Source organism: Lotus japonicus, chromosome 4 (genome assembly GCF_012489685.1).
Source record: "Lotus japonicus ecotype B-129 chromosome 4, LjGifu_v1.2".
NCBI lineage: Eukaryota > Viridiplantae > Streptophyta > Magnoliopsida > Fabales > Fabaceae > Lotus > Lotus japonicus.
Window position 1 is genome coordinate 71230446 of NC_080044.1, and position 17296 is coordinate 71247741.

Here is a 17296-nt window from a genome sequence, read left to right on the forward strand (position 1 = left end):
TAATAAGCACATAAAATATTAAATTTATTTAAAATATATATTCACCCTGTAGTAAAAGAGAAACATCATTCTAATCAGAGTCTCACTTCACTAATCTCTCATTCAGTGTTGTTCCTCCATCTGATCTCAATTCAATTTTCAATTTGTTCAATCTTAATTCACTCATCCTAAAATCTCTCTCCCTAACACTCACACCATTTCAATCTCAAATCACTCACGTTCAAATCTCTCTCACCCTTTTTTAGTTTGAAAAAAAAGGGTGAGAGATTCTCTCTCCCTAAATCTCGCACTCTGAAATTCTAAAAATCCATATGATTATGGATTTCAATAATCTACCCTTGAAGCAGTCAATTTATACACTCTAACAATTAATCTGGTCATTTTTTTCTTTAAATTGTGACTTCTCTCTGCAACAATATTAGTCCGTGAAAGTCACACACAACTCTTTTATCTTGTCTTGGTTTTTCACAATGCACTCCATGTTGCCTTTATAATCCGTAATCAACTCTCTTTAATTTTCATTTACTTAAATTTTTCCATTATCATTAAATCTGCATTCCTTTTGCTACGCGAGATTTTTGTTACATTTAAAATGAATCCATTAGTTTTTTTTGAAATTAATTAATCCATTAGTTAAAAAAATGCTTTTCTTTTTTGACAGATACAAATGTTTTAAATACTAACATTTTAAAATTAATTTTTATGGAAATCTTTGTCATGTATAAGTGTATAACAATATAAAATCAGAAAGGATCTTGATTTTAGTGGGTAATGATTATGGGCCGTATGTAAATGAACAAGCCCGAAAACAAACCCTTATATGTTTGGAAACCCTGCGAAGATTGCTGTAAACTGTGATATTTGAATTTGAAGATGAAGGTTTCAGAGACCAGGAACGCTCATGGGAAGAGAAAAATCGATGTTATCATGATTGATGATGATGAAGACAACAAATCTTATGTTGACAAGAAGCCGCCGCCACCACCGCCGGCGAGTGTGAAGAAAAATGAGGTTATCGTGATTGATGACGACAACGACGACCAGAAGAAGGAGAAAAACGGTTCCGGTATAGATTGGGGGAAATACTTTCCTCAAGACATGGAGGATGAAGATTCTGAAGATGAAGATCAAGCTGTGAAGGCATGGAAGATGAATATGAAGATGGAGATGAAGCCAATGAAGACAGGGAACGTTACGGTGACGATTAATGGGATCCGTATGCCGTCCACTGGAGGGTGGACGGGTTACGGTAATTACGTTGGAGGTGGAGGTGGAGGTAATTACGTTGGAGGTGAAGGTGGAGGTTACAGTTCCGGTGGAGGTGGAGGTAATTACGTTGGAGGTTACAGTTACAGTTCCGGTGGAGGTTACGGTTCCGGTGGAGGCAGTGGCGGATCCAGGACCCCAGGGTCAGGGGGTTCAAATTTTTCAAAACAACAGGTAAAAATCTTGTATTGTTTCTTTCTAATCCAAACACTAAAAGCACTAAAAGCAAATTGAAATCTAAAAACAAATTGAAATCACTTTCAATTGAAATCTAAAAGCAGAATTTTGGTGGCTCGGAATACTTTTTCTTTGACAAAAAACAATGGACTATGATCTTAATTACATTTTGCAATGAGTTGTTTACATATTTATCTTACATGTATACATCAGCCATCAATGTATGTAAGAAAAAACAACTAAAAGAACACAGAAGATCTTTTTTTTATAAGCCAAAGTAACATTAAAATGCAAAGGGGTGCCCATCCATTTACAAAAGAAATCAGATACAATCAAGCAATTAAAGAAAAGAAGAAAACCAGATACAGGGAGAAAGAAAACCAAAACAAAACAAGGGAAAAAAAATGAGAAATGCACAGAGGTGCTAACATGAAGTACAAGTTGAAATTAAATCATCAACCAGCACACTTTCCCCACAATCCAAACCAAAACCAACATATTCTTCAATCATCACCCAAATAACCAGCCGTTGTAAAAAAGAATTCACATTGCTCACTTGATGACCTAGACCATAATCAGAATTCTTAATATATCTTATGGCCAATAATCAAGATCAAGATTGTGTTGTCCAAACAGCACTTACATAGCACAATCACATTCACATAAGCAGTTTGCTTCAACCCAGTATACAAAGAGTAATCAAAACAAAAGAAAAGAAAGAAAAGAATAGGGGAAAGGAATGAAAAGAAACAGATCAGGGTAGCAATTAGAGGATAAAAGAAACTACCTATATAAACCAAGAGTATATATATGATTAAAAGCACACGTAGTGCCATCATAATACAAAGTAGACCCAAAGGACAAAGATAAACATACAGCAGCAAAAAAGAGAAAAAACAAAACCAGAGGAGAGATTGGGGGTCGCAGCAAGTGAGCATTGGAACAAAAGTTTCAAGAGTCAAAGCTTCAAATCCCCAACAAAGTCTGCTTAAGCAATGGTACACCACCTCAACAAAGACTCAAATTTCATCTCCTTAAATCTACCCGATGTTGGAAATCAGATTGCAGCCTTTAGACATAATAGTGAGAGCATCAAAAATTCAAAATTGCTTTCTTATGTTTCTGAAAAATTATCCCGTTTTGCATAAACATAAGAGAGAGCAAGGAAAATTCAAAACCAGGGCATCACACATCAGGGCATGAATCGCATAAGAGAGAGCAAGGAAAATTCAAAACCAAAAATCAATTTAGCAACCTTACCTTACCCACCCAGTAACCCTCTGATAGAGATAGAGAGGCATGAGTAGTGAGACAGAGACTGCGAGAGTAAGAGGTGAGGCTGGTGGTGGTGGCCGCTTGGCCGGTGGACGGGTGTTTGACGGCTTAACCTAGGGTAGAGAGAGACATGCCAGACTACGAGAGAAAGAGGGTGAGGTTGTGTCGCTGTGAGTACGTGTGAGAGAGAGGAGTAAGTGGGGTTCAAGGTGCAAAATAAAAATCTCAGGGGGTTCAAAAAAAAAACCTATACAAGGGAATAAGTGAAATTTATATTTTTCCAGGGGGTTCAGTTGAACCCCCTCACTATAGTGTGGGTCCGCCCCTGGGTGGAGGTTACCGTTCCGGTGGACGTTACAGTTCCGGTGGAAGTTACGGTTCCAGGGGAGGTTACCGTTCCGGTGGACGTTACAGTTCCGGTGGAGGTTACGGTTATAACCGTGGAGGTTACAGTTCCGGTGGAGGTTATGGTGGTGGTTACAGTTACGGTTCCGGTCAAGTTAAGAAAAACTCGTTTGGATCCATGAGTGGGAACAGCATTAAGGGTTACGGTGAAGATAAGAAACCCTCTTTGTTTAAGTGCAAAGATGAGAAATATTGATTGCAAAGGAAGTGCAGACTTTAGGGTTTTTTTTTTATTGAAAAAGGTTAGATGAGTTCGATTTTAGTCGGGACTTGCTATATTACCATATTATTAGTGCGGACACACTTCTACGAGGAAGTGTGGTTCGAGCCAATGTGTGTTGTTAGGTTTTGGTTCATTTGGACTAAATCTCTATATTGAATATGTGGCTTGGCTAGGGGGCGGAAAGGACGAACTTCATTTTGAACATAGCATAATTTTAAAAAAGGGAGTACTTTTTTTTTTTGGAGGGTTTTAAACATTGAAGAAATTGATATGTTTTGTGTATATTATTATGCACAATTTCGTTCGATATATTATGATCAATTCGATTGTATTTTGATTTGCATCATGATTTGGTTTGGTGGTCCGATTGATGCTAAAAACTAGCAAAACTAGAGAAAAAAAGAAGGTAAAATTCAGTTAATGTGAAGTGTGCTTTATACAATTCCTCACCATTTATTGGCATAGTTTGTTTTATGAATTTTAGTGTTAAGACAAAAGGGAAATCAAAAAGTAAAATTCTGTTAACAGGAAATCTGTTTTTCAAAGAGAATTGATCAATTAAACATTGTTACTACTTGTTACGAAATATGGAGGGACAAATTGATGGATAAATGAATTATTTTGTAAAAAATTGTTGATCCTGTTTTCTTTCAATTGTATTTAGTATTTACTATATCCCAGTAAATCGATGAAATAGTATGCATGAAATCTGTATAAGAGTAGCTGCTGAGTAACAAGTGCATGCGGGTTCCTCGAGCTGTCACATTGCAGATTACTCCTTGATGGTATTAAGGTGGATGTGGAAATATTTCGTTGAAGCTGTTTGTACTTTGGAGAAATTGTTGAAGCAGTTTTTTACTTTGAATTTTCATTTTAGCTGCTGTCATCATTGTCTACAGTTTAGGAGAATGGTACTAAAACTGTTGTGTTCTTTGATCTGATGTTATTGGATGTTGCAACAGGGTTACCAATTTTAATTCTTCTTTTGAATGCAGAGAAGCTTTGTAGGGGGATTGCATAGGCTCAAGTGTTGATTCTTCTGGTGAGAAAGAAGTGGAAGAAAGGGTAATTGAATCCTTTTTCATGATGCGGCCCAAGTTGCTTGCATGTGTTACTTTTTTCCTAGGGAAAATAGCTAGCTTATAGAATCTGTTATTCATGCCTAGGGGAAAATAGCTAGCAGTTAGCTCTTTCTCATGGATGGATAACATTGGAAATGAGCCTAAGTTTGAATATGATATTAGATCTGATGATACTGGTGACGAAGAGCATAGTGATTTGGGTGATAAGGATGATGTTGAGGACATATATATAGCTGATAACAACCATAAAAGAATATTAGACCCGTCGGCGGATCATATACGCCATCTAGAATTTGACAGTGAAGAGGGAGCCTTGAAGTTTTACTTTGACATATGCAAAATCTCATGGTTGTCTTGAGGAAACATGTCGTACATTGAGATTATTGAGGGAGAGTAAATATGCGCGAATCTGTATGCAATAGAGAGGGATTGGAAATAAAAAGCACTATATGAGGTTAGATAGAAAATGAGAGCATAGATTAATAACTCGCACAAATTGCAAAGCTAGGCTCCGTGTTCTCCAAGATTACAAGACAAGAAAATGGAGAGTGGTGGCATTTGAAGAGTTTAATAATCATGGATTAACCCTGACTACATATATGCATTTGGTCCCTGCTCACTGTGCCATGAATGAATACACTGGTGTTGGTTTTTCTAAATAAGATTTATACAATTTTCTTGACAACCAGAAGTGTGTTGAGATTAAGATAGGGATGCAAATGCTGCCTTGAGTTATCTACGATGTAAGGCAAACAATGCCGGTCGTGATGAACAAGTCTGGTGCTTTAATTGAATGGAAGATGGAGAAAAGCTGAGGTTCAAGATGAACAAGTATGGTGATCGGGGGAGAGAACTCCATTTTTATGATAGAGAGAACACTGAATCAGAATCAGAGGGTGCGGCCACAGAAGAGGAAGAAGTAGCAGAGCATTGCAAGAAGAGTAACAGACTCCAAGACTGAGACTATAGTCCACAGCATGTCTTCCAGTAAGACAAACAGAAAGAAACTCTCTAGATAGGAATTTTTTTTATGAGTATCACTTTTTGCTGCATCCGTATAAAGAAAATTTACCCCCAATTTTCACTCACACCTAGAGAGAGATATAAGAAAGAGTTGAGTGGAAATGAAATGGAAAAGAAAGTGAGTGTGAATAAATCATAACACAATAATTAATGGCTGTCATTTTTATTCAGGAGACATTTTGGTGTGTTTATTCCATAGATATTGTTACATCGCTATGCAGGAATCAAAGATGAAAAGAAACTAGTGGTAGAAGGCACAAGACAAATTCATTTTCTAGCTAGATGAACACAGCTCATTTGTTGTCACATGAATTGATGATGCCTAGCGAGGGCAGAGCAACTTCTTTTTAATTGCATGCAACTTGACTATAACATCTGCTATGGCCATTCGATGAGCAGGTAATTCTGCAGAACATGCAACTCCAATCATAGCAAACCACACTAAACACTCCCTAATGATGTCTTTAACCACCCTTCTATGTTCATCAGCAAATGGGATAAGCAAGCTTGGTTTCACTATCTCGTTGATTCTTTCTGGGATTGCCATCATGCACAGCTTGTTAAGGCTTAGATCCTCACAAAACATGCTACTTGTTGGTTTCTTTCCAGTTAGCATCTCCAACAGAAGAATCCCATAGCTGTAGATGTCTCCTTGTGGTGATACTGGACCACCCTCTCCATACTCTATTCCAAAAACAATTCTTTAGATAAAAATAAACCATTTTGAGTGTGATGACTTTGAAGGGTACAATTCAAATTTGTAATAGAAAGCACCTTACCTGGGGGAATATATCCAATGGTTCCTTTAATCACAGAAGAGCTAACTTGATGTCTACTAGGGTCCCCCGTGGTTTCATGAAGGAGCCTTGCTAACCCAAAGTCTCCCAAGTGGGCAACAATGTCATCGTCTAGAAGAATATTGCTTGGCTTTATGTCACAATGTACTACAGCTAGCTCGGAATCATGGTGAAGATAATCCAATGCATGAGCTACATCAAGAGAAATGTTCAACATTTGTGTAAGGTTGAGACTTTGATTTCTAGACTCCACTTGTTCATTGCTGTGCAACATGCTTTCTAGGCTCCCATTAGGCATGAACTCAAAAACAATAGCCTTGAAATCTTCACCTTTATAATCAGTGCTTGAACAACAAGTGAGGATATTGAGAAGATTCCTGTGCTTCAGCTTTCCCAGAGACTTGCATTCTGCCGTGAAGCTCTTTGATGCCCCGGTTGTTTCGAGATTCAGTATCTTTATTGCAACGGGTCTTTCAAAATGGAGAAGAGATCCTTTGTATACAGAACCAAAGCTTCCAGTGCCTAATAAATTGGATGAAGAAAACCCATTGGTTGATTCATGTAGCTCTCCATAAGAAACTTTCAAGAACCTATCTTGAACTTGAAGAGATGGTAGAGAAGATGGGCTTTTGGGAGCTTTCTTGAGATGATAGACACTGATAAGTAGAATGAAACACATCAAAACCCCGCCACTTACAATGATGAGGATAACTTTCTTTTTAAGATGCCTCTTGTGTGGCCTCAAGCATGCAGGAAGCTTTAGTTGAGGTATCCCCCCACATAGATCCTTATTTCCTAGGAGTGAAATTGCAATGACATTATTAAAGACCCCTCCTGTGGGAACCTCACCATAGAGATGGTTGAAAGAAAAGTCCAAATTATTCAACAATGTCAGGTTTTCTAGTTCATGGGGTATTGTGCTTGAGAAGTTGTTGTGTGAAAAGTCTAAGAATTCGAGGGATCTAAAAGAGCCTAAGAAGGAAGGTATACTTCCATGGAAAAAGTTCCTCTCCAGCACGAGCTCTGTTAATGCCAAACAAGCACCCAGTGCCATAGGAATTTCACCTGACAACTTGTTTATGTGTAGATGTAATATTGAAAGAAGCTTCAAGTTACCTAACTCAGAAGGAAGGAGACCAGTGAGTGAGTTGTTGGACAAGTCAAGCTCTACTAAACCTTGTAGATAGCCAAATGTTTGATTAGGAATATCACCATTTAGGTGGTTCTCAGCAACACCAAATGACTGTAACTGAGTGCAGTATCTGAGGGTAGATGGAATGGTTCCTTCAAATTTATTGGTGTGAAGATATAGTTCAGATAACCTTGTAAGATTTCCAATAACAAGAGGAATGTTACCAGATAATTTGTTTTCTTGCAAGGCCAATCTAACTAGATTCTTAAGCTTTCCAATTGAATGTGGAATTGTCCCCTCAAGCACATTCTCTATGATAGTAAAGGAAGTTAAATGTACCAGTTTTCCAATTTCTTCAGGTATGACCCCGGAAATTTGATTTTGATCCATGGTAAGCTCTCTGAGTTGGGTAGAAAAGTTGCCTATAAGATTTGACAACACACCACCAAATCTATTTCCACTCAAATTAAGCACTTCCAGTTGAGTACAATTGGTTAATGAGGAAACAAAATCCAAATCGTGAGCTCTTTCACTCCCAAGACTATTACCACCAATGTTAAACCTCTCAAGTTTATTAAGTCTTCCCAAATGAGGTATTGGCCCTTTTAAAGCATTTGAGTCAATGTCAAGCCATTGCAATTCGGTAAGGTTGGATATGGAAGACGGGAAAGTTCCAGTGAAGTGGTTCGACCCAACCAAGAATAATTGAAGATTGGGAAAGGCAAGTTGTATATCTGATGGAAGAGGGCCATGTAATTGGTTTTCCCCTAGAGTAAAAGCTTGAATGTTTGAAAGGTTGTAAAGTGATTGAGGAACCATACCTGATAAACTATTTGAACCAAGATTCAGGATTTTCAAACTTGACAACCTACCCAATTCATAAGGTATGCTACCTTCCAAACCATTTCTGGCAAGTAATAGGTTCTGGAGTGATGAAAGATTTCCCAAGGAAGGTGGGATAGTACCAACTAGATTGTTAACACCAAGAAGCAGCATAGTGAGCTGCCTCATAGATCCAAACCATGAGGGAACTTTTCCACTGAGCTTATTGAACAAAAAGCTAATTTTCTGAAGGTTTGAGCAGTTAGTAAGCTCCACAGGAACCTCTCCCTGAAGATTGTTCATGCTTAAGTCAAGTAGCTGCAGCCGTTTCAAACGACCAACTTCTCTGGGAATTTCACCATGCAGGTTGAGGTTTGTAAGTATGAGGTTTCTGAGGAAGGTTAGATTTCCCAAGGCTGGTCCAAGAGAACCACTATGACCCCAGGTTTGATTTTCTAAATGCAAGGAAATGACTCTCATGTGGCGATGGCCGCATGTAACACCCTGCCATTCACAGAAATGCAAAGACTCATTCCATGATGGCAGAGAATTAGGCACGCCATTTGTAAGCTTTTCTTTGAATGCAAGCAAAGCAAGCTTATCAGTCTCTGAACTCAAAGCAAGAGCATTTGTAGTTTCTGGGGTCATGTACACTAGTATTTGTGATACAACACTGAGAAGAAACATGATTAGAGTCATTATGTGTCTTTTATAAAAGATTGAAGTAGAAGGTACTTGATATATAGAAGCCTTATAAAAAAAAAAAGATATGTTTCTTTTATAAGCATTTAATTTGAAGTCTCTTGAAGTGATACATACGCATTCCCTATTTCCCTTCCTGTAATGTTTCTTATGTGTGGAAATAAATTAAAGAATTGACTTCAAGTCACTCACATTGAACTTGAACCCAACCCACTTTATGTGTGAGTTAGGAGTGCTGCTCCTTCGTTACAAAGATACTTTGTACCTGCGAGTTGATGTGACTTTGAAGACTAAATTACACCCTTTCAGTTTTGTTCATATGAGACTAGTTTCCATTTTCCTCTTAAATCTACACTTTACTATTGAAATATATTGCTATATATATTTTTTTGTTATTGAACATCTTTAAATTATTGAAATTCGAAACTCAATATATACAATAAGTCAAGGATTGACTTGAACTTTGTTAAAATTCTATACTTCTATCACACGACAATGTTCATTTTCTACATTATACCTATTTGTGTTTAGATGAATTTCACCTACAACGTGTTTAGACCATGTCTTTTAGAATTGGATTCTGAAATTAACAACTCACAAATGCTTCTTCTTAGAATTACTTGTTATAGAGTAAAATGATAAACCCAATATTTTAGTTAAATATTGACTAAATAAGAGAATTGTCGGGGGTGTAAGAGATTTGAATTCCTATTAGTGATTATCATGTATTTTACTTGAAGCCAAAGATTCTGGTGGCGTACTTACAAGGGCAAAGAGGGACTTTAGTCATGAGTTTATAAAAGGGTGGGTGTCGTGTATAAATGTTCAGATAAGGTCGTTCCTTAAGGATTAATTAAGCAGGTTGAGTCTCATAAAGCTGATTAAGGGTCTTCGCTGGTGTAGATTTTAAGTGGCTTTGTTTTATTTAATGTGATTTTTAAGTCTTGAGAAAATTAGTTTTTTTTTTTTTTTTGACAGTACGAGAAAATTAGTTTTATAATTGTCGGTTGTGAAAATGTATATTTTTTTCTGCCAAAAATTGAGTTGGACAGATATGGGCCGGCCCGGATGCATAAACGAGCCCGAAACGAAAAACCCTAGCTATTGATTCTCCCCTAACTCCATCACGTGACGCACGTGACTCAAAAATAATAGTAACTGGCGCCGCAAGCGTAAGCACACTCTCTTCACTGAAACACAAATCCCTAAACCATGACCGTCCGATCGAACACCACGTCATCGATCCGCGAGAGAATGTTGCTTCAACGGTCCAGATCGTCTCTGCAGAGCGACTGGAGAAACGAAGGATGAGTCTGGTAACTTCTCTGTCTTCTTCTCTATTCTTCCGTGCTCGACGATTCTCGATCGAATTTTCTCCCCCTCGCCGGAACAACGAAATTCGATTTCAAGATGAAGGTCACGGAGGAGGTTTTGAAGGAGCATGTGGAGGAGAACGAGGTCACTGGTTTGAATGAGGGCGAAGAAGAAGAAGTGTTTGATGAAGTGGATGATGGAGAAGACGATGATGAAGATGATGATGAGGATGATGATGATGAAGTTGAGGTGGAAGATGATGATGATGATGAGGATGACGATGCTCCTGGCGGCGGCGGTGATGATGACGACGATGAAGAAGAAGAAGCAGGAGCAGGTGGCGGAGCGGTTGGTGGTGATCCTGACGATGATGATGATGATGACGATGACGACGACGACGATGATGATGAGGATGACCACGACGATGAGGAGGAGGAGCACGGCGGAGAGGTAATTGAGTTTTATTCGATTTGTCAAAACCCTAATTTGTTGAAATTGTTACTGATTTTGAGTGTTTGAAAATCGTGATTCTGGATTGTTTGTTTATCTTTGATTCATCGATTTCATTGTGTTGTTTGATTTTCATTTGAATTTAGTTCTTATTTTTCAATTTTCAATGTTGAATCTGTTCTTAGCTAAGGATTATTTTCTAGCTTGTTCATTTAACTGTTTATGATTATTTGTTAGATCTTGAAGATTTCTCTTATATTTATTTATTTATTTTTCAGAAAATTAGGTCACATAACCTGTTTGAAACTTTTTTTCCCTATTTGTGACGGGGCTGACCTTTCCTCAATGGCATGTCCTTTTCCCTTTTGTATATTCAGTCGTACATTGATTTTTTTTTGTTAAAGTTATATGCATCAGAGGAGAGTTTTGATCTTAGTTACCACTAAAGATTCAATAATGCGGCGAATTTTCGTAATTATTTATCCATAGCGCACTTTAAAACCTCGTGATGATTTTGGATCTGAGAAGCTTCACTCTACTTCATGTTTAATTTGCAGAATTGCTCAATTCATTAGCTTGTTTGTTGTTTTGGAATTCCTTCATTTGTATTGTGATTTGCTTGCTGATTTGTTCTTGTTGTCCTATTGATGCCTGCAATATGGAGAAAGTTACAATTCTTTTCACATGGGATTTGCATTATATAATGGACTAGGTCCTTTATTGGCATAGTTTTTAATTTACTTTAACTTTCACCAATTCAGGCTTTATGATGTTGGGGATTTGAGAATCAGTGGAACACAATCAAGAAAGTTCCCCCCTAAAAGAACTGAAGAATATTGTCTTGCCATAATTAGCCTTCTTTAAGTGATAATTGAAAATATAATTTTGGTTATCTACACCTATTGTGTTGCTCCATTATTGTATTGTCAATTTCTGCTAGTATAATTCTATTTCAATATGTTTTTCGCATTTGAGTTCCTCTAATACATACAATGTTTTAGGAGGATTTGGGAACAGAATACCTTGTCCGCCCTTTAGGCAATGCTGAGGAGGAAGAAGAGTCCAGTGATTTTGAACCGGAGGAGAATGGGGAGGAGGAAGAAGAAGGTGATGACGACGACGATGATAAGGCTGAGGTTCCACCAAAGAGGAAGAGGTCAAGTAAAGATGATTCAGATGATGATGATGGAGGAGAAGATGATGAGAGACCCTCTAAGAGATAGAGTTGGGTCCATTATTTGCTTGAGGACTTAGCAGTCAACCATAGGTCAATATGTCACCCTTTGTCCTTTGAACACATTTCAGAGAAAGGATTAGTAGCTCCTTGAAATTGTTTCATGCTGTCATGTATTATTATGTTGCAACATTATTAGGTTTTCTAATTTTGTCTTGTTGGTGCATAGTTAATATTAGTGGGTTGAATGAAACTGTGATAGAACAAATATTGTGTACTGAAAATCTTTCATTTGAAGTATTTGTAGGTTGGTATATCTTATGCATTATTACTGTTTCTGATGCCCGTAAATTGTTGGTAGGGTTTTAATAAATGGTTTTTTACTACAATGTGGTGCTTCATGTCTGTTGGACTTGTCTTTTGTGAATGCTAGATCTGCAAGAGGAGTAGAATTTTGAGGCACCCAGCAAGTGAATTTCCCCATTCTAGTGTCCATGATATAGATTGGTCTACTATGAAATAAAATATGTTTTTTCTCCTTTACTGGAAATATGAGGTATTTTACTTCTGGTTTGGTAAGTTTGACAACATGTTGAGCCGTGCTGGATTTGGGCTGGCTTAATGTTCTTGCACTTGGTTTACATTGTTTACCACCTGCAAGATTGGGGGAGGTGTTTATTGTTAAACTAAAGTAGAAAGATCAATCAATTTGGCTCGTAACAATTTGGTTTCCATGGATCAACAAGGTGCAATACAATTGGTAGATAGTTGAGTTTCTTAAGCTTCTAGTTCAGGGTTTGATCCATGTACGGAGAAATGTCTTTGGAAAAGATTCATCAACTTAATGTGATCTTTGAGTCTCAATGTATTAGTCTCATGGTTGTTGGCCGTGAGAATACCTTGGAAAACTAACTATGATGAGGAGGGTTTCAAACCTCAACGCCCTTTTGCCACGAGATTATAATTTTCTTTCACTTTCTCATGCGTAAGGCATTTTCTTCTTGAGATTACCCTTCCTTTGGTTTAGAGGAAAGAAAGGTGAAAGAAAAGAAAACACAAAATTCAGGAAATGAATTTTGGATTGCACCTTAGTCTAAATTCATTCATCGATTTCTGTGTTCTCCTTCCTTTCCCTCCAAACCAAACAGAGTCTTGGGGTCATCTCTCAACAACATTGGAATCCCATATGTGTAACATAATCTTTAGAGAATTGTTATTCGGACCCCCGACAGCTATATGTACCCTGTTAAATTCGTAAAATCTAAAAAAACTTTTTATAATTTTTTTTCCGCTCGCACTGTGAAAGTGCGACCAAAATGCACTTTGAAAGTGCGTGAGGGTCTATATGAATTTTACAAAGTATATGCATCTTGCTTTGGAAGTTGACGAGTAAATAAACATTACATTGGTAATTAAAATCGTGAGAAATTCTACAAGGTCTTCCACCGCAAGTTGAACCACTCCTTGGTGATTGTAAGGAGTTCCGCAAACTTGAGGTGGTGACCAAGTTTGGTCTTTCTATTCTCATTCGGCCATTCTATTAAAGACAAAATGAAGATGCTGTCACTTCATTAACATGAAAGGGTGAACCTTCAATTTTCAAGTATATTTTGAAATGGCAGCACAAGGAGAGATTTTTTTTGAGTCTATGGTCTGATTTGCTAGAGATACAGGGGCTGGCGCTATAGGTATATGAAGGGGTAAAGTTAGGAAGAAGAACGGTCAAATAAGAGAGAAGGAAGGGCCGGATTTGGAAAATAAATTATCATATTGGTGCATTTGGTGGAGTGTCAAAGAAGATTGTTGAGGAAGGATTGCTTTACATTGAAACGTGGTTGGAAGTTGAGGAGTTGAAAGTAAGCACAAAACAAAGAGAGAAGCTTCCTTTGGAAGGGTGAGCCTATGCCTATAAGTAGTGAAGGCGTGTGATAATGCTTTCACTTTCACATTCAAAAATCAGAACAACAATGGAGCTCCAAAAATCAATCTCCAAGAGCCAAGAAGACGTTGCTCTCAGCTTCGCAAACCGTTTATTCTCAACAGAAGCATATCATAACGAGAACATCGTCTTTTCACCCTTGTCTCTCCATGTTGCTCTTGCCATCATGGCCGCTGGTGCACATGGCAGCACACTTGATGAGCTTCTTTCCTTCCTTCGATTCGACTCTGTTGACCATCTCAACACCATCTTCTCTCAGGTCGTCTCCGCCGTCTTCTCTGACAACGATGACGCTGCTCCTCCTCCTACACATCGTCTGTCTTTTGCCAATGGAATGTGGGTTGATAAATCGCTTTCCCTTACTCATTCTTTCAAACAACTTGTGGCCACTCATTACAAAGCCACTCTCGATTCAGTTGATTTTTGGAACAAGGTAATATCACTTTTTTCAGGAACATCTTAATTTTTTTTGTAAATGAACAACAAATCCTTCTATTAAATTGTTTATGAAAAATAAAATTGATTTAATTTTTATGTGGTTTTAAAGGCTGATCAGGTGTGTGATGAAGTGAATTTGTGGGTTGAAAAAGGGACTAATGGCCTTATTAAAGAGCTTCTTTCTCCGGGTGCAGTGGACAAAACAACCAGACTTATCTTTGCAAATGCACTACACTTCAAGGGTGAGTGGGAACACAAGTTTCTTGCGAGATATTCATACAGTTATCGTTTTCACCTCCTTGATGGCACATCAGTCGTGGTTCCTTTAATGACAAACGACGAGGAGCAGCTTATTAGGGTTTTTGATGGTTTCAAAATCCTCGGTCTTCCTTATAAACAAGGTACTGATGAAAAACGCTTGTTTTCCATGTACATTTTACTTCCCCATGCCAAAGACGGACTTTCAGATTTAATTCGAAAGATGGCTTCAGAACCTGGTTTCTTAGAAGGCAAGCTTCCTCAGCAAAAAGTAAAACTGAATTTCTTTCTGATTCCGAGATTTGATATCTCTTTTGCATTTGAAGCTTCTGATGTGCTTAAGGAGTTTGGAGTGGTTTCGCCTTTCTCTCAACGAGATGCAGATTTTACAAAAATGGTGAAGGTGAACTCTCCTTTGGATGCATTATCCGTGGAAAGCATATTTCAAAAAGTTTTCATTAAGGTAAACGAACAAGGGACTGAAGCTGCGGCGGCCACCACGTTGGGTTTGAGAGGAGGAGGTGGTCCACCACCACCGGGTCTAGAATTTATAGCTGATCACCCTTTCCTCTTCTTGATCAGAGAAGATTTCTCTGGAACAATCCTCTTTGTTGGGCAGGTGCTCAACCCTCTTGGTGGAGCAAATGGAACAACCACACCTGTGAAGGTTAGCAATCTCAATATATCTGTTTGTATTCTGTAATTAGGATTGTTCTTGATTTTCTTTACTATGCTTTAATTAAATAGTTTAAAACATTGGAAGGACTAACGATATTAGTGTCTGTTGAATTATTTATTTTGTAGTGTAACAATCTGTTCTTTTAAAGCTATTTGATGAAACCAATCTTGTTCCGCAGTAGCTCTGTAGTGTTTCTCTCATTACTACATCTTTTTATTATGTGATAGTGTTATTGTTGACAGATGACACAAATACAGAATTTTCTCAAGTTTCATTAAATTGGGAAAAGAAAAATCATTTGGAGCAAACATGTTCTACTTCCTATTTCTTGTTTTAGTTTTAATTACATAAGGCTAAGTGTGATGTTGGAAAATTTTATGGGAATGTTTGTGTGGTAAGCATGATGTTGGTTTTGTATCTCAAGCAAACCTTGAATGCCACTCATGGAGGATTTTACTGCATTTTGTATAATGAACAAATAAAGAATTCTCCTACCTGTTTGAAACTTTATTTCTCGGTCAAGTTACAACTTTATTCCTTCCTATTGTGATGGGGCTTGACTTGTACTCTGGCATTTTCTTTTCCCATTTTTTTTTGGCTTACATAGATTCTTTTTAGAATTATATGCTTCAGCATGTACATCGTAATGATATATAAAGGAGAGACCCAGAGAGAGGAGAGAGTTTAGATCTTAGTTCATTGTTTTTTTTTTTTTGTATTTATTCATGTATTGCCCCCTTTAAAGTTTAAACCTCTTGAGGATTTTGACATCCGAGAAGCTTAGTACTATTCCAGGTTTAACATTATGTTTAGTGTTGCATTATTGTATCGTCAATATACTGCAAGTATAATTTCATTTTGTTGTGTTTAAGCATTTGAGTTACTCTTACACTTAAAATGTTTTAGGAGGATTTGGGAAGGAAAAAGCGGCCTGGCCCGGTAGACAATGCTGAGAGGTCGAAGAAAAAGTATAGTGACTTTGAATTAGAGAAGAATGGGTAGAAGAAAGATGGCGACGATGATCATAAGGCTGAGGTTCCACTAAAGAGGAAGAGGACAAGTAAAAATGCTTAAGATGACGATGAGGGAGGAGAAGATGATGAGAGTCCTTGTTTTGTGATCTGCTGCTTGAAATGTATCACAAATTAAGCAGCTTATGCTATGCAGTCCGTGCAAGTTTGGAATGTTATTGTATTTAATATTAATGTTCATTGTTCATTACTAATTGAACATGACAAATGGTCTTACTATTTCTGCAAGTTATTGCAAGTTAGGAACAAATTATTATGCATTATTACTATTTCTGATGCTCTTAAATTGTTGCTAGATTTTTCTGGTTTTAATAAATGAATTTCATCATAATCTGGCTCTTTTATTGAGATTACATGTTGATTGGGTCAATTGTCTGCTGGACTAGACACAAATTGTTAACATGAGGAAACATGAGAGAATGATCAGAAGAGACACTTCTAATCCCTTTCTAGAGTGTCATTTGAAATTCCAGATACATCTGTTGTTCCTCCATGTTGATCTTGGCTCATCTTGTCATTTAAAATACCAGCATAGTATTTTAGTACTTGAATTTTCAGCAATTCAGACTTATGATGTGTGGGGTTTGGCAATCAATAGAGCACAATCCAGTTTACAGTTTCGGCTAAAAGATTTCAAATTTTAGTGAGGATAGTTGACATAAAATTTTAGTCATTTACATCTGTTGTGTTGCATTATTATATCGTCAATATACTGCAAGTATAATTTCCTTATGTTATGTTTTGAGCATTTAAGTTACTCTTAGTCTGTTATACATACAAAGTTTTAGGTGTATTTGGGAAAAGAATACCTTGTTCGCCCTTTAGGCAATGCAGATGTGGAGGAAGAGTCTAGTGATTTTGAACCGGAGGAGAATGAGGAGGAGGAAGATGAAGGCGATGACAATGACCGTGATGATGATATGCCTGAGGTTCCACCAAAGAGGAAGAGGTCAAGTAAATATCATTCAGATATGTTAATAATTTGCTTGAGGACTTAACTGTCAACCATAGGTTATTATGTCACACGCTTTGTCCTTCGAACACATTTCAGAGAAAGGATTAGTAGCTCCATGAAATTGGTTCATGCTGTCATGTGTTACATTGCAAAA

The 17296-nt window shown here is 37.5% G+C and overlaps 4 protein-coding genes across 8 annotated transcripts; 3 read left to right on the forward strand and 1 right to left on the reverse strand.

The window, feature by feature from the left end:
• The first annotated feature begins 720 nt into the window (after window positions 1-720).
• On the forward strand, window positions 721-5799 carry LOC130715113 (uncharacterized). Of its 3 annotated transcripts, XR_009011554.1 has the most exons (3): window positions 724-1440; window positions 4118-4257; window positions 4342-5649. XR_009011554.1 is itself a non-coding variant. In XM_057565159.1 (2 exons), exons 1-2 carry the CDS (start codon window positions 874-876, stop codon window positions 5694-5696), a joined length of 591 nt encoding a protein of 196 aa, XP_057421142.1. In that variant the 5' UTR covers window positions 721-873; the 3' UTR covers window positions 5697-5799. The 3 variants fall into 3 exon arrangements, 2 of the variants coding, with proteins under 2 accessions (XP_057421142.1, XP_057421141.1); XM_057565159.1 differs by lacking the exons at window positions 4118-4257; window positions 4342-5649 and adding an exon at window positions 5673-5799 and having other exon boundaries at window positions 721-1440; XM_057565158.1 differs by lacking the exon at window positions 4118-4257 and having other exon boundaries at window positions 755-1440.
• LOC130715112 (probable LRR receptor-like serine/threonine-protein kinase At3g47570) lies at window positions 5774-9843 on the reverse strand. Its single transcript, XM_057565157.1, has 2 exons — window positions 6231-9843; window positions 5774-6135 (listed from the first exon to the last, which is right to left on the reverse strand). Exons 1-2 carry the CDS (start codon window positions 8899-8901, stop codon window positions 5774-5776), a joined length of 3033 nt encoding a protein of 1010 aa, XP_057421140.1. The 5' UTR covers window positions 8902-9843.
• Window positions 9844-10200: 357 nt separating this feature from the next.
• Window positions 10201-12156, forward strand: LOC130715115 (acidic leucine-rich nuclear phosphoprotein 32-related protein 1). The gene is made up of 2 exons (XM_057565160.1): window positions 10201-10668; window positions 11670-12156. Exons 1-2 carry the CDS (start codon window positions 10315-10317, stop codon window positions 11889-11891), a joined length of 576 nt encoding a protein of 191 aa, XP_057421143.1. The 5' UTR covers window positions 10201-10314; the 3' UTR covers window positions 11892-12156.
• Window positions 12157-13616: 1460 nt separating this feature from the next.
• LOC130715543 (serpin-ZX-like) lies at window positions 13617-16515 on the forward strand. Of its 3 annotated transcripts, none has more exons than XM_057565660.1 (4): window positions 13617-14214; window positions 14329-14728; window positions 14804-15144; window positions 16063-16515. In XM_057565660.1, exons 1-4 carry the CDS (start codon window positions 13774-13776, stop codon window positions 16156-16158), a joined length of 1278 nt encoding a protein of 425 aa, XP_057421643.1. In that variant the 5' UTR covers window positions 13617-13773; the 3' UTR covers window positions 16159-16515. The 3 variants fall into 3 exon arrangements, with proteins under 3 accessions (XP_057421643.1, XP_057421644.1, XP_057421642.1); XM_057565661.1 differs by having other exon boundaries at window positions 13618-14214; window positions 14329-14620; XM_057565659.1 differs by having other exon boundaries at window positions 13618-14214; window positions 14329-15144.
• Window positions 16516-17296: the final 781 nt, after the last annotated feature.